The sequence below is a fragment of the Lepisma saccharinum genome, chromosome 24 (assembly GCF_977018435.1).
Source record: "Lepisma saccharinum chromosome 24, izLepSacc3.1, whole genome shotgun sequence".
Taxonomy (NCBI): Eukaryota; Metazoa; Arthropoda; class Insecta; order Zygentoma; family Lepismatidae; genus Lepisma; species Lepisma saccharinum.
The window spans coordinates 34,803,605-34,828,133 of NC_139252.1; the positions used below are offsets into that span (position 1 = coordinate 34,803,605).

A 24,529-nucleotide genomic window follows, 5' to 3' on the forward strand; every position below is an offset into this window, starting at 1 on the left:
TAATGCATTCTTAATGGACCGAGAAAATATTCTGTTGGCAACAAGAAATAAGCCTATATTGGAGGAATGTCTGACAGCAACGTTGCAAAGGGAACTAGTGAGGGAATAATAAGAAATTTTGGAGGTACTACTATCATTAGTTTCTGTACTACTTGGTTTCATTTTTACTTCGCTTTTGTTTGCCACTTTCGGCTAATCGCGAACACAAGGATGAAGTGCTATAATATTACATTTGTGAAAGGACAATCACAAACACACATGGGCAACGTACCACACGATCCTCACAAAGGATTATACTATACTGGCTGTGGGCCTAGACACCGGAGGCTTGTTAGTGTGCAGTTCGAAGTGTGCCACGTGGAAGTAAAGTTGAAATTTGGGTGTCTTCACAAAATACACTTGCACTCCAGCATCAGTACAACTGCATTCCATAAAATCATGTAGAATTCAAGAGAAAATGAATATAAATAGTGATGGACAAATTGCTTAAGTAATATTTATGCATTCCACTGTACAGCCCAAAAGTCTCTGTGAATACTGGAGTTCAAAATAAAGTTGCCAAGGTCGAATACCATTATCATAAGTTCGGATTTTGCTTAGGCATGTGTTTAAGAGACCCCAGACTCCAGGAATCTGTTGAAGACCCACTTGTAATTCTAGCTTGATCAGTCACCCAGCTGGTCCCGTTGCTATGGCGTTTCCCTCCCACACCGAGCGTGTTGAGGTAGGGTGAACTTGCCAGCAGCGAAAGGGATGCTTCGCTCACGGTAACCATTAGCATTCACTCGCTGACTAGTGGAGGCCCCCCGCTATCGATCCAAGAGGGCGTGAGTTTGCTGCTCGAAGCAGGGGTGCCAGCATCACCAAGTTAATCGGGAGTTTATTGGGTTCACTCTGAGCTGCACTTTAAAAACTCTCCGCATTCCATGGTCAAGGATTTTTCCACATTGAGGATTGTCTCAGTACAACGATTTCCAATTTTTACAGCCGTCTGCCTCCTTTCCCCCCATATATTAACCCTCCTCTTTGGTATAATAATCTTCACACGTCCTTTGCTTCCACATACTAATTTCCACCACTCTCTTTCTCCCATACAGTAATCTTCACAACCCACTTTTTTCATGAAGTAATCGCACCGCAGCATCTTTCTAAACTCATGCCTTGCCTATGTTTCATATACGTAGTAATCTCACCACAGGCTTTCCCAACGGCATAGTGGTAACGTCATCACCTTATAATCAAGGGGCCCTGGGTTCGATACCCAATTGAAGCACATTGTGATTCGCACCCCACTTTAAACTGTAGGTTCAGTCCCGGTGCATGAAGTGGACTAAATAGACAGCTTTATCCCCTTCCCTGTGTTCGTAATATTACGCCCTTGGTCACTATAGCTTATTCTGTGTTGGGCGTAACATTACGCCCGCGAACATCTCTGACTGAAGTAACCTGTGTTGAACGAAATTATACATTTTTTGTTGGTGAAACATATGTTTTGCTATAGAAGAAACAACAACCTTTTATTTAGTCACGATTTTCAGTGCCGACAAAAAAGAAGAAGTAGTAGTTCAGAGGAAAGTAAACTGTTTTTTTGTTATGCTGACAAAGTGCGGCGATTAGGGGGGAGAGGGGGGCAGTTGCCCCAACTTTCTGACACTTTTGCCCCCACATTATGCTAAATATTATCTACAAATGGAAATATACTGTCTTTGCCCCGCCCCCCCCCAGTTTTGGCACTTTGCCCTCCTGGTTTTGGAACCCAATCGCCGCCACCAAATATACCTTGGCGGACACATTACGTATAGACCATAGTATTTTTCAAGGTAGATTATAATCGGGTACCTATATCCAGGGCCGGTCGAGAGGGCCCCAAAGTTACCAAAAGGGATTTTTCGGAGGGAAATTTCCCGAATTATCCCCGATTTCCCCTTCCTCATACTTGATGTACGTTGTACCATTTGAAAGCCTGTTCTATTTTGAAGAGATAGACGTATGATCCATGATACTCTGGATGAATTGTGCTGAAGCAGTAGTTACTTAAAAATATTACTACGCAAACTCAGAAAAAAAAATACACAGCGGGAGAGACACATTTTGTCAGAAAATTATACAGGGAAGGGGTTTTAAACTAACCTCATCACTATTTTTTTTCCATGTGAAAATCCTCACCATCCCCCCTTTTTTTCAATATACCTTTTCTTTTTTTTTCCATAATCTGAATCCCCACCACTCCATTTCTTACGTATACTAATCGCAACCACCCAATAACTCCCTAAAATAAATTCCACCATCTGTAAAAATATAGTTTTAATTGTGAGTGCTTAAGACGTTTTCTGGCACGAATCAACATCACTGTAAAACATGATATAGTTGGTTCAAACTTTTTTCTATCTGATAAACTTTTCATGCCATTCGTTTCACACTACCTATGAAATTGCAAATAAGTGAACATTATTTATAAGGACATGAACTCCCCATTGTCTCAGTGTTGCTATTACCAGCTTTGGGAACTACTCTCCTCCAGTAGACACATTTTGTGACGTAGTTAGGGAGACAGTTTCATCTGAGCTTATATCTAACGGACAGTTTAAAGTAATCCAGCTACACCTTTCTTAGATGCCAGAGCGGACCGCGCCGCTCTGGATTGAAATCTCATGCTAATGCCAACCGTGAATCAGAAGTTGTGGAGATCGTCTTGCATTTCCAAGTCAAGGATTGACCAGCTTGATGAGAGTCACTCGGGTTTCCTCTTGGCCGCATTTCATGTATACAATAGGTCAATTTGAGGACATCTCAGGTCGAAATCTTATCATGTCTACAGTTTATCTATCTCAATTTGCTGTCAGGTGACTTAGGTTGTATCTCGACTGTGTAGAAATCTTGAGCTGTCTTCTTTTCGAATTGATATTGATGTTACACTAAACTCCAGTTGTTCATTTCTGCCTCACCGTTGTACCCTAATACCCACGGCACTTGGATAACAGGTTGGTCATTGAGGATTGATGTGTGCCATTCTGCATTCCCAAGCATGTAGGCTCATTGACGCTGCAATGAAAGCCTCTATACGGGTAAAGATGAATCCCAAGCTGCCCATCCTCGACAATTTCTATTTCGACATTGTCCTTCCATCTACAATACCTCCCTCATGGCATAGTGGTATTGTCGTCACCTTGTAATCAGGGGTCCCGGGTTCGGATAAAAGTTTAAACTGTAGGTCCAATCGCGATTAGCCCATCTGTGCATAAAGTGGACTTAAAACCCAACTATCAACCTTCCACGTACAGATCTCCTTCGTTCTTTTCATTTTGCTTATTTTACGCTGCTTTTCTATCTCTTGAGTTAATCGAGATGATGAGGATGACTGATGAACTAGATGATGGGATAAACACACTGATACCACCCGGAACTTGCCCATGGTTCGACCCTGGAAACTTTATCTTCCTGGTGCGTTACGCTGACCACTCCGCCAAGGTGACTAGCTGTAGGTATCTTACCACTAGCTTTCCTGTGAAATCACCTTTCCTCACTCCTGCTACGTAACACATGAATCAAATTCGAATTTTTCGTAAACTAATTATTCTCATATTAGTTTTGATTTGTTTTATTTTGTTTTATCGTTTTATTTTACGTCGTTTTTCGTCAACCTTTGACTAATCGCAACGATGAGGCTTAATGTGATATAAAATGGATGACTAGGGAATTTCAAACACACATGGACAAAACACGGAACACAAACCCCACCCGCCAGAGCCTCGTTGGCAGTTTCGAGGGTGTACTACGTGGAAGAGAGGTCCTTCGGAAAAGTACCTGTCTTCAGAACCTTACGGAAGGGTCACCACCACCTGTGCCCATAGATTATTCACTGTTTTGCAATTGGCTGACGAGAAATGACATTCTGAAACCATAATGTTAATTGGCGAAATATATTATTTGGAAGTCTGAACCAAGTATATCGAAGTGCCATTTACTTTCCTTGACTTGGCTGCAACTGAAAACGCAAAACAAAGTGCAATATTTATGGCTTTCAGCAGAAAATTTCGGCGTTGAAGCCTGGCAACAGTGATAACGTGTCAAGTGCGTGCGTAAAGGCCTCATACGCTCTCTTATACCGTTATCACCGAAATCGACATTTGAAGCCGTACAGGGGAGAGCTCTCGTATAAATGTTCTGGTGGGGAACTTTTATTTCATAGCTTCTCGGTGTATGGGAAGTCGTGACAAGGATGGATAATGCCAGTTTTTTACGAAGATGGATGGTCAGTACGAAAGCATCCATCGTGCTGTCCTTTTCGCAGTACATTTCGGGTAATTTTTTTTCGCGTATGTGTCCCAGCCGTGCTCTCTTTTAGTGAGTGTAGACTGTTCTCGTTGTGTCAGTTATTAATGTACTGTGCACACTCGAGGGGCACTTTGTATGAAAATGTAGTTCGTTGGTAACAGGTTGGCATCCATCATCTCAGCATTTCGTTTATTCGTCCTCTTTTCAAAACGTTCTTTCTGCCTTTTTCGTAGTAAGGTGTGGTAGTATCTTTTGCTAAGTGGTGAAACTTTTGATACTAACACCACACTCACTGGATTTCTCCATTTTTAGTTCCTCCCGTCTCTGCAAGCCAATCACGATGATGACGAGGAATTATGACTAGATCAGCGCTTCTCAGACTTTTCAAATCGCGGAACCCTTTTCACCCAGGGTTAGTGCGTGTCCTTTAATCAGCTAATATCGGTCTGTAAGAAAGCAGAAATAAGAAATATAGAAAATATGAATACAATATAACTGAAAATGAAAGCCATGTTAACATCGTAATTTTTTGTTATTAGTAGGGCCCGGGAATTTATGTCCTATAAAACTGTAAAATATGTATGTAATTATGTCATATAAGTTGGAAAATATGTCATGAAAAATTACAAATATGTCAGAAAAATGCAGAAATATTCCCAGTAAAGCCAAAAATGTGCACAACAGTACTCTCGAATTTATCCCATACCCAATAGAGTAGAGTAGGGGCTGTAATGTACCTAATGTTATTTTTACTTTTGACTGATTTTTGTGAAAAGCGAAAAAGGCAAAGTAATGAGAACGAAGCTTCTTTACTTCCCGTGCAACAATGAGAGAGAACATTTTGCCTCAATAATGTTTGCATGGCTATCAATTGTCGGCGGGATAAAAAAAGTGGGTTATTATATTGTTCTGTACTAAGAAAAGACGGCACCTTTCTTCCTCCGTAATTTCCATATCCTGCCATCGACAATATGAACTATCCGTTGTGCTAAAGCTACGAAGAAAAAAATTATGAAATAACCGATTATGTGCGAGAGAATTACGAAATTATACAGAAATATGTCTTATTACAACAAAATTGAAGAAATATGTTGTAAAAACGCGAAATTGGTGAAATGTCAAAATATGCTTTGTCAAGTTTTTCTATTTCGGCTCATTTTCATCCGATATGTAAAGATCTCACCCCAATAATAGATCCGAAGCCAATTGAAAAAAATATATTATAACATAAAGTCCCGGGCCCTAGTTATTAGGAAGGCAATAATGTATTCTTAACCTTCTGTAGGTGTAAATTCACATCGAAATTTTTAACAAAATTTAAGTACTATTATAAGTAATGAACAATTCTTGTTTATAATAACCAAACAGGTGAATGAATATAAGGTGTAAAACTTGAAAAATAACATGTAAAATAATTGAAGAGTGAAGTGAAGTGGTTTCTCCTGCATACTTTACTCTTATATTGGCGAGTATTCATTCTTCGTGCTTGCTAGAAAGATGAATGAAAGGGAACATTAGGAAGTGATTAACGATCTCAGGGTTCACGGAAAGGCTTGTCTAACTTTCATATAATCGCGTGGAACAAGTATCAAAAACATTCAAAGTAATAACATGTATAAACATTGTAACCAGTATTTGGTTATGCGTCGTGTGCTATGAATTTTCCACAAAGTTCACGGCACTTTATCTTGAGGCCCGTTCATAAGCACGCGGACCATTTTAAAGCTTTTAGAGATAAAAGTACGTCCACTTTATTACTGGTAGGCTGCGTGACGTAACTGAGCTATAACTTTCTCGACCCGTCGTGTGTATTGTGATTGTATCGCGTCAAGCGAGCCACGAATTCAAGGCTGTCTGCGTTTTGCAGGAAGAGGTCCATCGAGCGAGTAACAATTGTAATTCTTGCTTAGTCGACGTTGGAATGTTTTACGTGCCATAAACAGAGACATGCAACGATTATTATAATTAAAGCCCGGATTTTTAGGCACTGAGGCAAAAGTGCAGTAAAAAATTGGAACATTGGTAATAAAAAGCACACCAGAACTAGCACCTAGGAAAATAACTATTTCTCAGAAGTGACATGGTTTTGTTTATATTAACTTCGTTGTCACATTGGATGGAATAATAATAATAATAATAATACAGTAAAACCTCATTAATCCGGACTAATTTGGGGGATAAGTTGACCGGTTTAATGTCCGGATTAACTGAAATATCCTAAAAGAACAGTAGAAAGTGCATTAAAACTCCGTTTATAGCACGTTTATTATGGTGTATTTAAAGGGCATAGGCTAAATATACTATACATCACAGTACAAAGTGTGCGGGAAACAGAATTTCATCAGTGGTTGACTGCCTTTTCTTTGGGAAGTTCTCTTTTGACTTCTAGCCACATTTAAAACCTTGCATTCTGCATTTCTCTTTGGGCCTTTTGCCTGTCCGGATTAAGCGAAGTCCGGCTTATCGGGGTCCGGATTAACGACGTTTTACTGTAATAATAATAAAAATTGTTGGTATGAATTTACAATACCGGAAGTATCTCCGATTGCTTTCAAATTCGGCATACTCTCTAATTTTGGCCTCGTAATCACGAATCTGCAGTTAAAGTTTGGCGGTCACGTCTAGAAATTGCAAAATAACCTTGTCAATTACTGCTATGATTCTCCATACACTAACATAGAAACCATGTTTTCTGATATGTAGACGTCTTCCTTTCCGCACAACGGTCTTGCTACCTTGTGTTGTGTCATAACACAACATTGCTGAAGTGTTGTGTAATAAGTGAGACCCTTTGGATGGAGCGTTGATTTGCATGTGAGAAAATGGCGTCTTGCGTAAAGGTGGAAAACTTGTTTGCCCCACGAACCATTCACGCTAAGGTTAGGTTAGGCAAGCATAGTTAAAATTAAGGGTCATCATAAACATAGTTTTGAAACGCTAATCATTGCAAAAAATAGTTGTTTTCTTCATAAATCAAGGGTGTTTACTCTGTTCACGGACCCACTTTTTTCGACTTATTTTGCAATTTCTAGACGTAACTGCAGATTCGTGATCACGAGGCCAAAATTAGTGAGTATGCCTAATTTGAAAGCAATTGAAGATACTTCCGGTATTGTAAATTCGCTCCAAATTGTTGCGGACAGCCAACCAACACGGCTTGTTTTTGTTGTCTCAGTATCCTTGAGATTAGACAACCCGCTTGGGAGTAATGTTCTGTAGCACAGCATATAGGGCAGGGGAAATACGGTTCTTCAACGTGTTAGCTTGTGGGGGGAAGTTGATTTTTCTTCTTCTCGCCTTTGTTTAAGCTCCATTTAGCCCAGATAGGCTAATCGGGACAGGATCTACAGTTTAAAGTTGGACCGGAACCCACTGTGCAATGTTTCTCCACGTGATAGAACGTAGAATTCCTTGATTTCTTTGTTTAATCTTGCAGTTAACATGAACAAAATATATGACAAGTAATCAGGGGGATATCTGCATTACATGTCTGAGCCGACCTCCGTAGTGGAGTGGTTAGCAGAGCGCATTAATTTGACCATATCGTCACTCATTTTCGTCTTCGTGATTAGTCAAAAGTGGCAGAAAAGCGAAGTAAAAATAAACCAAATCAATCAATCAATTGAAAAAAAAGCTTTACATGTCTGAATCATTAGAACAGTAAACTAAATTTGGTTTTCAAGTATCATACACTACATTTTGACGAAGCCTTGAGCAAGTATGTTAGTCTCGGTCATCAAGTTTCTCCTTGGTCTCGATTTTATAGAAGTCTCACTCGTTCTTGGTCTCGCCGTGATCATGTGATAATTTAAGGGGGGAGAGGGGGGTGGGGTTCCCTCCCCGACACTTCTGAATGTTGGATTAATGCAAGTTCAGAAACCAAATCGACAACTCATCTTCAAATACTTGCTTTAAGCTTCGCAAAAACACAACAGGGAGGCAATGCTGGAATTGCTGAGATTGTTTGAACAATCAACCCAGATTTTTCTAACATTTTGTCATTTCTGGAACTTGCTTGAAAGATGTTCTATTCTCGGTATCAACACGCACCTTCCGCTTCTGATTATTTTTTTTAACATTTTACGTCTCTTTTCGTCCACTTTTGGCTAATCTCGACAATGAGGATGAGTGATAGTATGATGAAATTGATGAATGGTTTTAGTTCGTTGTCTGCGGTACGAGCATTTGCACGGTGTTGCAACACTTTTTACGAGATTTTCAATGAACATTTCATTAAAAAGGCATATCGTGAAGACAGACTCTCTTCGAAAATATAAAGTTCTATCTCATTTCTCGATTTGGGTGCAAACCGTGTATTTCTACAGACCATTGTATTATACTGTCTCCTTCATGTTCCAGATTGAATGATAGAAAACCATAAACTACATTTTCATGATACTGCTGAAGGAAGCGTTATTGTCCGCCAGTTTTTCACGTGACTCTGGGACATTTGTTCTCAGGGAAACGGGTGGGAATGACGTTGGAAACAGCTCGGGGATTATCTAATGAATATTCATGAACCAAGATACAGGGAGAAGGAAGTACGTGTAATTTCATGCCGCGGTTGAGTTGAACTTTTTTTTTTGTTTGTGTTAAGTAATTAACTGCAATGTGGTGACACTTTCTCGGTGTTTATGAGGTGAAATTGATGGCTTTTATGCTGTCAAAATTAACCACTAGAGCTGTATAGATAATTAGGCGTAGTGATGTGACGACCTCATCGCCCAGTGACTTGTTCACTGCAGTTAGTCAACCAAAATAGTGAAATGGTCAACATTTTGCTCTGTTGGGATTTACAGAGCTGTCCTGTCATGGCTCTATGAGCGTCCCACAATCGGCAGAAGTGGGGTACGGTTGGTGGACAGTGTGATCCTCCCAGCTAGATCCGAGGGATCCGCTGACCAACGACAGGTGCGATCCTCCATTCACATTGGGGGTTAGGCGTAGAGCTGACAACTCTGCACTGTAAAAAGACATGTCAAGAAACAGCAATATGAGGCCATGGATGTTCCCAAGGTAAAATATTCCGGAGGTAAAATAGTCCCCCGTTCGGATCTCCGGGTGGGGACTACTTTGGGAGGTCCCTGGACTAAGGATAAGATCTACATTAGGAATAAGGATATTAAATTAGGCACCTGGAATGTTCTGAGCCTTTACCGGCCTGGGGCATTTCAGTGTACGAAGATGGAGGGACAACGTTGAGAAAGACCTAAAGGTAATCGGTAGGGATGGAAAAGAGTATATAGATCTTGCTCAAGATAGGGACAGATGAAAGGCCTGTGTTGCTGCAGCCATGAACCTTCGGGTTTAAGAAGGCTAGAGAGTTAGTTAAGTTAGTTAGCTAGCTGTATGGATAAAAGTGGCAGGACAGGGCAACTCAACGCAATGCACACCAACTCGATCCAACCATGAGACGCAACAATCAGGGTGTAAGGTATGAAGAAACCCAGTTCTCTCTTTCGCGTAGTACACCCTGAACTGTATTTTACAGACTAACGAAGTCTCTGGCGTTTGGACGCACAGACTATATAATCCTCTGTGGAGCTCGTGTCGTGTCGTCCATATATGTTTGTGACCGTCCTTTCATCCTTCTCATCTTATCAGCATTCATTCCCATCGTTGCGATTAGCCAAAAAATGACAGAAAAGCGACGTAAATTTAACGGAATCAATGAATCAATCAAAGGGCCTCCCCGATGGCGTGGTGGTAAAACTGTTGCCTTTTAGTCAAAGCATTGCATTCCGGGTTTGATCACCGGTGTAATCAAAGGTTTACATGAGCGTCAGGAGGGGTAAGCGGGTCGAATCTGTCCGTCGATTTCATCTGGAAATTGGCACAATTCATTTCAAGTTCCCAAAAAAGAACAAATCCTTCCATTGTTATTCTAACAACATAAATAAGGTTAGTTAGTGTTCGAACAGAATAATAAAACTAAAGACTGCGTTGGATTGAAGGAATAGTGTAAAATACAGGCACGAGGTTCTATTTCCATATTCTACCATTTAATTCAGAGAATAAATAGTAACGCAGCTTTGAAAATTCCAAAAATTAGAGTTTTATACGAGAGGGTCACACAACATAAACTTTTTGACTAAAAATTTCCCTTTTGCGAGTAAATTAAATTAAAATAATAAGAAAAACAGTTGTGCTAGATATTAATTCATCTGGTGGATCTAGTGGAAGTGTCTTTCCAGGGATACACTAATAATAATAAGGGCGCAGTGGTAGTAGCGTCGTTGCGTTGAGATCAAGGTGTCCCGGGTTCGATACCCGGTGGAGGCACATAGTGGTTCGGATCCCACTTTAAACTGTAGGTCCAGTCCCGATTAGCCTTACTGTGCACAAAAGTGGACTTAAAACACCAAATCAAACCAAACTAATAATAATAAATTGGTGTGTTAGTTTTTAATAGTTATTATTCATAATAACAATCATAATCACGATAATAATTATTATTGTTATGTCTACTATTCAACCTATTCAGTGGTCTACCCCCCCCCAGAAAAAATTCTGGCGACGTCCATGAAGGTTTACTCTCGTTAGCGTATCGATTTTTCTAATAGCAGTCACTACAATGTATCCAATTTCACGATTGAACAATTTTTTTGCGTTTTTTAAAGTTTGCAACCAGATAAACCGCTCCCTTCGCATATTTATACTCGACTCGTTCCTTTTACCCAGGTGGTCCTCAGTTATCGTTATCTCGCCTCCAGGAATCCCGCTCCCAAGTGTTGCTTAGGTTTATTCCCTCGTATCTTTCCCAAGGTGCCAGACGCCACGCCTCGAGAGCGGAGACGAACTGGAGTTTAAAGTGGTTAGAAAGAGGGTTGAAAAGTAAATTCCCTGAAGGGGACATGTTTATGGCGTTATCTGGAAACAGTAGAGGTGGTGGGCTGAGGGATTTTTTTTTTTTTGCCCTCCGCGATGGGAAATTTTCAACCAAAGGGAAAATTTTCTTGCGAATTCTGCAGTGCGGAATTTCCCATATCGTGGCAAGAATTTGTGGCATTGTATATTTTAAATACATTTGTACACAAGAGGAAATGTTTATTAGAATAAGTAAAAAGTAGGCGAACGTTTGTCAAACAAATGATTCTTTACCGGCATGAAACGTAATTTTGACGAAGTCTGTGTAGAATTACCAAATAGTTATAAATTACCGAACTTGGCCACCATGAATTTTTCTTTATCATTATACCGTGTTACACAAGTAGAGGCGACTCGAGGTAGAATTCCCACCCTGTATAAATAGTCTCCCTTCTTTCTACTTCTCCTCTGAATAATATGACCTGGTTGCAGTGTTGCCAGTAGTATAGTAGTGATTTTCGCTAGATTCACATGTCCGTATTCTGTCTAAATTGCCTCTCCGATGACGTAGTGGCACCTTCTAAACAAGGGCCCCGAGTTCGATATCCGCTGGAGGCACATAGTAATTCGGATCCCAGCCTATCTGTGCATAAAGTTGGCTTAAAACAAGAACTCACACTCTAGAACTCAAGTGTCTAATTTTATGTTTCCCCAGCTGATTTGTTATGTATAAAAAAAATAGGCGACAGTTAGTGGAAAAATGATTAGACCGGCAACACTGTGCGAGAGTGTGTCGAGGGTAGAGAGAGTTGAAGACAACAACGGTTAAAAGTTGCTGATTCTTAGGGGATGGAAATCACTAGAGCGTGACTTTCACCCGCCTTTTAGCAAGTAAAGAGCTCTAGAAAAATGCTCAACCCAACGGTTTAAGTCACTTCAAACAAATCAATATTTTCTGTGTAGCTGAAAATTGCTGAAATATCTAAAACTTCGGTATGGAGCACTCTTTAGATCAGAGTTTGAAATCACGTAATGCGACTGTAATATTTAGTTTGGCGCCTAGGCAAATATACAGAGTAGCCTCTTTTGGGCGACTCTCCATTTGTGATCCATATGAACCTGATGGGAAATGGACTATTTGATACCCTCAGATCATTGTGCAATCGGTAATTTCATGTGCATTTTTGCAGTCAATTAATTTTGTACTTCTCTAGCCTAATTGCTACTCGGAGTAGAAAGGAATAAGGAATACATGACGAAATTCATGATTGAGTTTGTATCCAAGACTTGGCATCACCAATCACTTTTATCTTCACTACACTGTCAAAGATTGAAGTGTGACGTATCGATATGTTTTCAAATGCTTATGATGTCCAAAAGGTGGCCAAAATTGACAAAAAGTAAAAAATCGACGCAAAACCTAAGAGGATAAGGAAGATTTTTTGCATGAGGTCGGTTCTGTCGAAATGCCTCTCGTGGATTCTATAGTATGAGCTTATCCTCGTGCGGTTTTGTCGATGATTAAGCTGGATAAAAGGCTCTTAAAAATGCCATCAACTATTATGTTTAGACACACCTGAATTTCGTACGTAACTTAACGTTTTTCACTATTCGGAGCAACATTTTACATATGTGGCCTGACGTTTTTTTCTTTGACGTTTCTGCTTTTCGTTCGTGTGCTATGTGTATTATATGGCTTGTTCCCATAAGCGACCACAAGAAAGGAATCATTCGGCCAAAAGACTCCGTGCAATTTTCCCTTCATCCGTTCAACTCTGGCCATAAGAAAGCCTGGTTCACTCTACACCTCCCCCTTCCCTGCGCGGGAGCACGATGCACAGGAGTCGCGGGTCTGCGCAGGCTGATTTGCCTCTGGTTTCACTATACATATAGAATTCTAGCTTCCGCCAGACCTTAGACAGTGTAGTCGACCCTGTCGTTCAGTTCTTCACACCCCATGCAAGTAACTATTTCTTGTCTTAAAATTCAAAATGAATTACTGTACATTTGCCATCTTCATCCATTATGTTCGCCTGCTCTGACCTTGTGGAAGAAGATATCCACCTAATATAGTGACCAGCACGTTCTCCTGATCTGTATTCCAAATATGCTTCGGATGTTTTAAAGGTACATCTAGCAATCGTCTGGAACTATTTGTGAGCCCCGAAGATATCTGCTGGAGCACTCTGTCCCAGTAATAGCTCATCAGTCGTGTTCTGAATGTGCGTGTATACGAGGGTGCATCTTATATTGAGGCTATCACCAACTCTGTATGAACAGTAGACATTTGGTAATTACAGTAGTGGCATTAATTCTGGACACTTTTTAGTAAAATGTTATTTTTTTAAAATCTCGAATGTAAAAACTATATTCTGTATAGAAATATTAAAGAACTTTAAATGACATCGTTCAGTTACTTCAATAATTGCATCTGAGTGCAGCATTGTAGTCTGATTATTATTGTTATTGTTATTTTCAACCAACAGAACGCTTGTGTGCGATTGTTGTATAGGAGGTCAACTGTGAGCGTCATTCAGTAACTTCAAGAATTACATCTTACTGCAGCATTGTTATCTGATTATTGGTATTTTCTGTACTGTACTGTGGGCCAGGTGTGATCCTCATTGTTTACAGCAGTTGGTAACTGACTCTTGTGAAGTGAACATCTTTTAGGTGCTGTACGTACGTACGGTACGTAGAGCGAGTTGAAAAGTGATACTGAAATTGCAAATAATGGCTCCTAACACAATAAAACATGCTGATTGGTCACCAAGTAAATGGAGTAAGGCAGTACCACTTTGTGATGAAGGCTATATTCTTATGAAGAAATAGCGAGAAGGTTGGGTGGTGGCGCTACAAAGTCAGGCGTTAGAAAAGTTTGCATGCGGGAGCAACTGGGAGCACAAAAACTGCTCCAAAAAGTGTCAGGAAACCAAAGCTAACTTCTCAAGACTGTCGTAGAATCTGCCGCCTTTCTCTACAAGATCGCCGGCGTACGGGAAAAGATGTTAATGCCATCTGAGAACTTACGGGGTAGAAGTTTCTTACCAAACAGACAGACAAAAACTTTGCGAAAATGGTTTACGACCGATGGTCGCAAGAAAGAAGCCTTATCTCAATGAAAAGCAGAGAAATAAGCGTGTGGATTGGGCGTTAGCACACAGGAAGTGGACACAAGAATATTGGGGTAAAGTCATTTGGAGCGATGAAAGCATATTTGGAAGTGATGGCATCAGGTTTGTGCGTCGCCGAACAGGTGAAGACATGCTACCTGAGTGCACCACCACCACTATGAAACATGTCAATGTCATGCTGTGGGGAAGCATGGCACAGCATGGTGTCGAGCGCCTAGCAGTGTTAGAGGGCAACATTAATGCCAACAAATACCAAGAACAGGTCTTAGAGGTAAAACTGCTACCCACTATTCGTGATTTGTTTGGGGGTGACGTTCAGCTGTGCACCTTTCAGTAGGACACCTTCCGCTGCATATGACATTTAGTCGAATATAACACATGGATAATTTGTATATAAATGTTTGTAAAATTATGAGAAATTCAAAAACATATTCTGAAAAATCATTTTAAAAAAAAAGCTTTGAAAAACCATTAAAAAGGAGTATTATTATTGTGTTAGGAGCCATTATTTGCAATTTCAGTAACAATTTTCAATTCGCTCTAAGTACCGTTCGTACGTACAGCACCTAAAAGATGTTCACTTCACAAGAGTCAGTTACCAACTGCTGTAAACAATGAGGCTCACACCTGGCCCACAGTAGTACAGTACAGAAAATACCAATAATCAGATAACAATGCTGCAGTAAGATGTAATTCTTGAAGTTACTGAATGATGCTCACAGTTGACCTCCTATACAACAATCGCACACAAGCGTTCTGTTGGTTGAAAATAACAATAACAATAATAATCAGACTACAATGCTGCACTCAGATGCAATTATTGAAGTAACTGAACGATGTCATTTAAAGTTCTTTAATATTTCTTTACAGAATATAGTTTTTACATTCGAGATTTAAAAAAAATAACATTTTACTAAAAGTGTCCAGAATTAATTCCACTACTGTATATGATGTGCCATTTAATATGCAATCACCAGTGATACATAGCTGTGCTTAACATGCAATTGTTGTTCATGTAGCATGAAGCGGCTCGGGATTGAAACTTGATAACAATCACTCCGATCAAATTCAGATGCTGCACATTCTCCTGTTGCTCACACGTGTGTGAACAAACTTCATTCAGTAGTCGTTCATCGGAAGAAACACATAGGAAGGTCTAGGTAATACATAAGGCACAATGCAATGGACGAACTTTCACTTGCATTTTTCTCAGTTCCCTAATTTTGTATTTTATCAAGTTTTACTCCAGATTCGCTCAATTGTAATCCTTATTGCGTGGTGCTGAAAAGTGCAGAAATGCTGATTTCTCGTAAATACCAAATTCGGCATCAGAGTAATCGCGACGATGAAGATGAATAATGAAATTGATGAAGGGACACTAACAAAGAACATCCATGCCCTGGCAGGGATTCGAAGAGTTCCAGAGAATGCAAGTATCACAGACATTTCTCCTACGTGTGGTTTCAACTACTTACCATTTCACCCCATCTTTATCTGTGATATTAAGATCCATCGAATATTGAAGTCCATCTCCAAACACTTGTTTCAAATTGAGGGAAATTTTTCTTAAGAGAAGATAATTTAACTTCCGCGAGGGATTTTTTGGCATTTTAAGTTAGCACCACTGTCTTGGATCTCTGTGGTGCTCCTGAGGGTGGAAAGAAGATGAGAAGGGAGAGTAATCTCCCTTGTAGGGAGGCTCAAGATGGAAACCACACGTTTGTTGATGACACGAGATTCTAAACACCTCTTTGACAAGGGTCGGCAGCAGGTTTACGGAATGTCGCTGCCTGGCATGCGAGGCATCTGCAACACACATTTGTGGGGATTCTTCTTAGGTTTAAAAAGAACAGACATTCTCCTGGAAAACGAATAAAACGTTTACGTCTCGTGGTAGGGAAAGCTTATGGGCGGGTAGTAATGTTAACTCTGGAAGGCTAATGATGTGTCGCTTGATTTCTGGGAAAATTGTGGACTCTTTTAGTTTTCTAGTCGTTTAGGGACTAAAAGAGACGTTTCAGGCACTGCCGAACTAATTTATACTATGTTCCGGGTATCTCTGGAGCCAGGCCGCGCATAACGGCAGAAAAGGGGGGAATCTAGTGGGCAGAGTGAAGCAGTACAGTCGCTTCCCCTTCCCTCTCACGTGTTCATTGGTGGAGCCATCTCGCGTCACTACCTGCGCAGATACTTGTTTTCGTTCGCTTGTTCCGGAGATAACCGGGACAGTAAGGGTTGTCACTTTGTGGGTTCGAATCCTTGGTAAGGCTTTAATGCGTGTTTCTATGTCCCATGGTGCTAGACTGATGATGGTCCGAGGTTCGAGTCTTAGCATTAGCTTTGCTTCTATCGCTTCAATTCCATCTATACTGAACGCAACTCCAACTGGCGGCTGGGAAACAGCGAATCAGCGATCTGTTGAATTTTCTTCGACTGAGATCGGGCATTTTCGAGTCACGAGGCACCGAACGTTGTTCGTAGGACGAAAACAATGAGCGTTGGATACACCACATGTTGCCAAACGTACCGTAAGGAGAGAAAGAGTCTTGTCGGGCAACGGAATTGTTAGCAGCAGAAATCAGCGGTGGTCCTGAACGAAAGATAATGGGATTACTCAATTCTCTTTGTCCTGAACGGTGAAGTTTCCGGAAGGACCACCCACAGGTCGGACACACAGTCATATAAAGACAAGTGGCAAACACTGAAGTACGCTTGGCAACGTTGCTTCGGGAGAGCGATGTGATCCCGTCAGCTTTTACTTCGCAAATTAGTTTGTTGACACCCATCGGACCACACCCCCCGAAACTGATCGGGGGTCAGGACGCGCCAGAAATAGCCATCAAGGTCAACCGCCAGTTGGAGTTGCGTTCAGTATAGTCATCATTCATCCTGACCGTCGCGATCAGTTTAATAGGTAGAAAATCGACGTAAAGTAAGAGAAATGCACCCATCTCCATCGTCGCGATTAACCTAAAGAGGTTGAAAAAAAAACAACGTAAAATATCCATAATAGAAATATTGTAACATTTCTCTCCCTTCAAAATATTCGGCGAAACGGGAACATTGTATTTAGGTGGTAAATCTGATGTGATGCGCCTCTGGGCCATTCGGCAAAACGGGAAGACACGGTTTTCAGGATGGCTTGGATGCAACTTGATGTTCCCCACGCTGTTTCATAGCGATTACATGAAACCCTTCTTGGGCCTCTTTCACAACATGGCTGCACATCTCCCAGCATGCCTGTCTCAAGTTCATGAGGTTGTTATTGTTGTTCAACTGTAGAGTATGGACCACACCACACTATGAACAGGTTGCGTCACAAATGGCATTCACTAAGGGGGAGAACAGAAATTTATCTCATTACTTAATTGCGTAGTGTTGCCGGAGGTTCCGCCCACCTTAATGGCGGAGTGGTTAGCACAGTACGCTACGACGTCAGGGGTCCCGGATTGGAATCCCGACCTGGGCATGGATGTTTGTGAGTGTCCATTCATCAATTTCATCATATCTCTCATCCCCATCTTCGCAACTTACAAAAGTGGTACAGAAAAAGCGAAGTAAAATAAAGCAAATCAGTCATATTATTATATTAATCTTGATCGTCGCGATTAGCCAAAAGTGACAGAAAAGCGACAACAAATAATAATAATTTCCCCGAGGTTCTAAACACTGCCGCTATATTCCACTATAGGGATGTTCCACCTACGTCACAAACTGTTGCATTGTGGCTTCGAGCAGCCATGACTGAAGCCAGTTCTTGGAAGCACACGGAATTCAATCGGGTGGACGGACGGAACATGCTAACACACACATTCGTGATTTAAAACAAACGTGCAGTTGGTGTAGATGTAACGAACGTCACGCGCTGGATATTTCCTTGCAAAGGACATATAATATTGGCCGCAAACATGGTGGCTGTGCGCATCCTGACGTCACAAGAAACCCACACACTATATTGGTAACACTATTAAGCCTTGTTTGCATGTTTAATAAAACACTCAAAACGTTGTTTCTACGACGCCAGGGGTCTCAGGTTCGAATCCCGGCCTGGGCATGGATGTTTGTGAGTGTCCATTCATCAATTTCATCACATCATCACTCATCCCCATCTTCGCAAATTAGTCAAAAGTGGCACAAAAAGCGAAGTAAAATAAATAAATAAACATGTTGTTTCGAACTTATAGCAAGCAGGCACGTATTTAGAAATTTGATGGGGGAGGATTCCGAACCAAGTGTCCTGGAAATAATAGTAATAGCATTAACGTTTAAATTGCAATAATTGTTCTAATTATATTCAATTAAAATAATATTAATTAAAATATATTAATATTGTATTGCTATTATTATATGAATAGGTAAAAATACGGTAAAAGAATAAAGAGATAAAAGCATGTATTCATTATCTAGCGTACTTGTGGTTAAGGTCGCTAAAATTTTGCATGAAAACAACTGATCTGACGAGCAAATCAGTGCGAAATAGATAAAAAAAATATTAAATAACAAAAACGAATGTTGGATCCAGTTGACGAAAATTAAAGTTTCAGATTAATATCCTTGGTGCTGTCATTCAAAGTTCGGTGGAAATAAATAACCTCGATTATACGGCAATGCTAAATAAGTATATTTTCATTATGGTAAGCTTTTGGGAGGAGGGGGAGTGGGGGTCCAGACCCTTGGGCCTCGCTCTTAAATATGTCCTTTGCCAGTCCGGTAGAATAGCTTAGTACGTTAGCTTTTGCTTAGACAGACACACATCAAATTAATGCTAAATAAAGCAATTATAAGAACTAAATATTTACTGCCTTGAAATAAGTTCGGTGGAAATAAATATCACTCGGTTGTAAGAGGAATGTTAAACAATGTATATTTTCAATATTTAATTTTTGTACTTTTAAGCCTTTCGGGGGGGGGGGGGGGTCCGGACCCCCTGAAAAGTTTTACGTCACGTTAATAGTGTGTAATTTAAGTCAGCATTTTGAGTGTTTTATTACACTACATTGGTTTTTAGACTAGTACGATTCGGACAACTCTCCCCAAAATTCTTTAGAGTACGGGAAACGTTTATTTTAGGCTAAATATCACCGTGCTATAGTTCTTTGCTAATATCTTTGGTTTTCTCTTTGCAGAACGGTTCCCTCGCGACCGTCGTTCTTCGCCGGCAGTCATAGACAAATGTGACAATAGGGGAGGCATAGCCAGTGGGTGGACGCCGCCCACGCCGAATTCTTCCCCTCCAAGTGACGTCGACGAGGCCTCATTTCCACACAGTATTCAGGGGATTACGAATTCGCGAAGGTAAGTAATGTTTGTTATTCCCAAGCAACGATAAAGTACGGTTTATGATCCTCCTCTTGTCATTGATAGAATGACTGTTGGACATTTTTACAAACTGGGGATATTCCTGCATTGTAACGAAGGGTCTTGGGTTCGATTATCAGCATGTTCACATTTTAGTACTTTGGATCTGAATATAAATTGATAAGTGCCGCCTCGGTGGCTGAGCTGGTCCAGTGGTCGTTTCACCCCCACCGAAGGTATGCCGGCCTCCGTGGCGGAGTGGTTAGCGCAACGCGCTATGACGCCAGGGGTCCCGGGTTCGAATCCCGGTCTGGACATTCTTCGTGCATGTCCCTTCATCAATTTCATCATATCATCACTCATATTCATCTTCGCGATTAGCCAAAAGTCGCAGAAATGCGAAGTGAAATGAACTAAATGAATCAATCAACCTTGTCTTGTTATGGGTGCACCCCCTTTATCATTTCATTCTCGTCGTTGCGATTAGCCAAACACGCACCTTGTATTGGTCAGGATTCGAACCTAGAATCCATAGCGTCGTAGTGCCACACCACCATAGAGGTAGACAAATTTGAGGCAAATGACACGCAACGTGTGTACAGTCACGGACACTTCTGGGTTGTAACGATCTTATTGAAAGTAAATAGAGTCGGTACAACCCAGAAGTGTCCGTGACTGTACAAGACGGAACATTTTTATCTACAACTTTGTTGCACATTTCCCTCGCTGAAACTCCCGCAAAGTAAAGTTTCGTCCCCAGTCGTTGAAGAGTTCCTTGATCCCACATATATGTTTATGTTGAGACCAGATCACTCTCTGGAGATTATTTTCACAACGTGGGGCATAAACTTCAAAGCGACAGGCAATCGGGCATTAATCTTCTCTTTTTCATTTTTCATCGTCTTACCTTCCCCTAGGAGTGGACATAACACTACAGTTAATTGCGATTCATTTTTTTTAACAGTGCATAGATTTTCAATGGGAATGTGACTGAGTTTGTACGTATATATGTTAGGAAGAATGCAAAATGATTTTCCCCTTTCCTGCATGAATATGTATTTTCATTATATAGTGTCGCTTTTCTGCCATTACTGGCTAATTGCGTCGATGAAAGATGAAATTTATGAGGGACACTCACTCCCGCGCGCAGGCCGGGATTCGAACCCGGATACTTCAGTGGCCATCAATGAACACGTGTGTGTGATATATACAGGACGCAATCACGTGGTATGGATAAATTGCCGAGATAGTAGAAAGGAAAGGCCAGGCTTCTCTATTAATTTTCTCACTTATTTTTCTTCCTTTGATGTATCATTTCTCTCTCTCTCTCTCTCTCTCTATTTTTTGAAGAAAGAGAAAAAGAAAGAAAGAGCTAAAGAGCTAGGAAATTGAGAAATGGAGAGAAGACAGGCAGAATGTACCCTCCATCAACCTGAGACATGGGGAAAAGTGGTGGACGTGCATATGTACAGCAAAGGGGAGTTATGACTAGCATCTCTTCATATTCTCTTCGTTCTCAATCTCTCCGATTTTCCTCCGTGTGAGAGGAAGTTAATGATGCACACAGAATATTTGAAGTGAAGATGGAGACGGCGGTTTTTTCTTCGAGTGAATGAGAACGTGGCTCATCTTGCTGCGACAAATTCGCCAGTTCTGTCGTTGACATCCTACATTGATCTTTTCCCCACTCGACACTTCTTGTTACTTTATCCTACCTCTCCCTAGACCTTAGCCGCGGTGTTTGTTATTGTCCACATCACTTTTAAGAAGTGGTCTCCTGCCGGTCCAGCCCCAGCAGGATGAATTACGTGTCACCTATATACCCTCCATCCCCTCGAGATCAGTAACTTTTTTTGTTGTTGTTCCAGATGAATTCTGTTAAAATCGGATATCTTCACAGTTTAAAGCACCGGTGCCCCTACTCACAATAAACATTCTGACAGTGATCAATGGTATTATGCGTAACTCACACAATAATCAGAAAATGCATAAGTTACCGCAGATACCATAAAACTGCGAGAGTGCGAAATCAGCCACAAATATGAAATTTTTATTTTCATAGTGACGCTCTCCACATTTATGTACAAACCGGTTTTAATGTCACACCTTACTATTCTCTCATAGGAGCATTTTAAAACAAAATTTACATAATTGTCTCGTGTTTACGTACCAGTCCCCTTTTTGCGTAAAACGTTGACATTCTTACCGACCTCCGTGGCGGAGTGGTTAGCACAGCGCGCTACGGCAGGGGTCTCGGGTTCGAATACTGGCCTGGATATAGGTGTTCTTTGTGAATGTCCCTTCATCAGTTTTATTGTAACATCACTCATCCTCATCTTTGTGTTTAGTCAAAAGCAGAGGTGGTCACCGGAGGTCCCTCACAAGACTTGTGAGGGTGAGGGCGAAAGGCGAGTCGTGAGGGTGAGCGTGTGTGAGGGTGAAGGAGAGGTCGAGCCGTGAGGGTGAGGGAAGTTGAACGAAAATGACCACCTCTGGGCAAAAGTTGTAGAAATTCGAACAAAAATAAACCAAATCAATCATCTTCGTGTTTAGTCAAAAGTGGCAGAGAAGCGACGCTAAATAACTAAAAAATAAAAAAAATAAACATGATTTGAATTACGGTTTACGACCGTCAATTTTTTGCTGCCCTCCAACTACCGTAAAAAAATGACAGTTTTTATAGTGTTAACGGCCATTACATATGCATACGCACCCTAATTAATATAATTTTAATGATTCAGTATTAAAAAAATATATTTATTGTGCACGTAACTGTAATTTATAATCATTATATCAATCTTTGTTAAATTTTGAAATTAAACAAGAAATAAAACGGTCGCTCGTTTTTGTAAATTAACAGACAAATTTTAAATTTTAACAGCAGGATGTATATGTTACTGTAACATCCAACAGGGTATAAGATCTCAAGTGAAAGTGAGTGTATGTGCAAGGTGTCGAGTGCCAGTCTTATCTCAGAAGTGAATCATCCATTCGAGACAGATCATTCGCGATTATCTATACTCAACGTGTCTAATACAGGTGCGTAGTTTTCATTGATCCAGCCAGAGTTGAAGCGTTTTTGCTTTGTGGACGTAGTTCAGAAACTGACGCTAGATGTCATTACCAGACCTGTTAGCTCGTTCGCGATAAGTACGGGTGCTCGGGGAGAACATGCTTTTATTGAACCGCCTCAATGGTTCATTTGCACCAAGGTGAAGGCAACGGGGTTCTAACTGCTTAGCTTAATCATTATAGAGATGATGAATGTGAGGAAATAGCTGCCAGTATCCTCTTCATCTTAAACTGAAAATTCAATATAAGATTAGACCCCTGTCATTTTTTTTCTTTTTATATTTCTGTTTGAATCTCTCTCATGGCACCTGGCTTCAGTTTTCATTCTTTCTTCTCTTCTCACCCCTTTTCACTGGCGTACGCAAAGGGGAGCTGATGGGCTTACATCTCCTCCAGAAATGTGTAAGAAATCAGCATTTTCAAATTAAAGCAGTAAAGATATCGGGAAAAACCAAAGTGGTGAATGCAAATCCCCGTTTAAATTACCTCCAATTACCGCTTTTGTCTTTTCAAAACTTTTTAAAATAAGGTTAGAAATCGTAATTTCGAAATGTTTTATAGTATATCCAACCCAACTTCGTAAAAGGCAGCTAGCTTTACAGTTCAGCCCCCATCAGAAAAAAAATCCTGCGTACGCCAGTGCCCCCCTTTGATTGTTCCGAGTCTGGCATTTTCCATAACGGTTCATATTTCAGACACTGCTTTTCCACCATAAATAAGGTTTGTTACTTTTTTCACGTTCTCGCTTGGCGCCATTTATTATTTTGATTAATAACTATTTTGAACTTGTGTTGGCTCGTAACACATAGTTTTCAAGATTCAGAAAAAAAAATCTGGGCAGAATGTACAATTGGGAGGAAAATGACGATGTGTTACCTTCAAGGGTATGTTTTGTTAATTTATAATCAGTGGCGAATCGTGACATTTTTACGTAGTCATCGCAAGATTTGCCAAACGTCAGGGTCGATCTGTTAACGGAGAGGCGGGGGAGGGGGGGCACAATATATGTCTGCGATAAACGCCAAGGTCACTGCCAATTCAATGTAAAAGCTCATACCACAGACCTCACGACTACAAAAGACACATAATTCTATTCCATACGACGAGAATTATTAAATATGATTGAAACTGAAATGCAAACACCTCAATTGTCGCGTGTAAAGGTAAGAAGAACCTTTATGGTTCGCCGCCAATTGTTGTTTTGATAATAAGAAGCAGATTCATATCGTTCAATGTGTGCTTTTCCTCGTAACAAGTAAAATTGTAGACATTCGAGTGGTGTGCCCAGGATTTTCGAAGAGGGGGGTGGGGGGTTACGTGTACTTTTTAGTAGTTATTCCTGAAGTCCTCATTTTGCCATCTTTTCCTGCCTTTTCTTTCTTTTTTTTTCCAAAGAATATTGTGAGCATAAGCAGAATCATGATCCTCACCTTTCTCCTTGAGCACGCCACTGGACACTCGGAAGAATCTTGATGACCCCAGACAAACCCTGCCGTGGCTATAAACATGGGGATAGGGCTGAAAAAAAAGCGGGGGAAAGTACAGGTCGTTTTGGACCAGTCTGCCTGTTCGGAAGCGTTCGGCTGTTCTCGGCACTGGCCGAGACCAGAGAGATTTGCACCATTCTGCGATGAGCTGGGCCGATGAACGCGGCATCTCCCGATTACCGGACGCCTCGCCTCTGTTTATAATGAATTAGTTGTGTTTTAATGGTTTCTAATAAGACAGCACTGAAAGAGGAAGGTAATTAAACTTGTACAAACTGTGACGTCAGAAACCAACATAATTAGTCATTCAATACAGAGTAAAGGCAATTATCCCCTCCCCCATCCTGCAGACATTTAAGACTTACAAGACCTTCAATGAACATATTAACATATAATATAAAGATACATCATTACCTCCACTAGTAGTAATCAGTTGGGCTATGATTCAAAATTTGA

General features: G+C 40.7%; 1 protein-coding gene across 2 annotated transcripts in view; it reads left to right on the forward strand.

Moving 5' to 3' along the window:
* Positions 1 to 24,529, forward strand: part of LOC145978334 (uncharacterized) — a 278,099-nt gene that overhangs the window by 44,228 nt on the left and 209,342 nt on the right. For both annotated transcript variants that reach the window (XM_083110912.1, XM_083110911.1), the window contains exon 3: positions 19,343 to 19,511. In XM_083110912.1, coding sequence (XP_082967038.1) covers positions 19,343 to 19,511 — 169 coding nt within the window. The remainder of the gene's footprint in view (positions 1 to 19,342; positions 19,512 to 24,529) is intronic.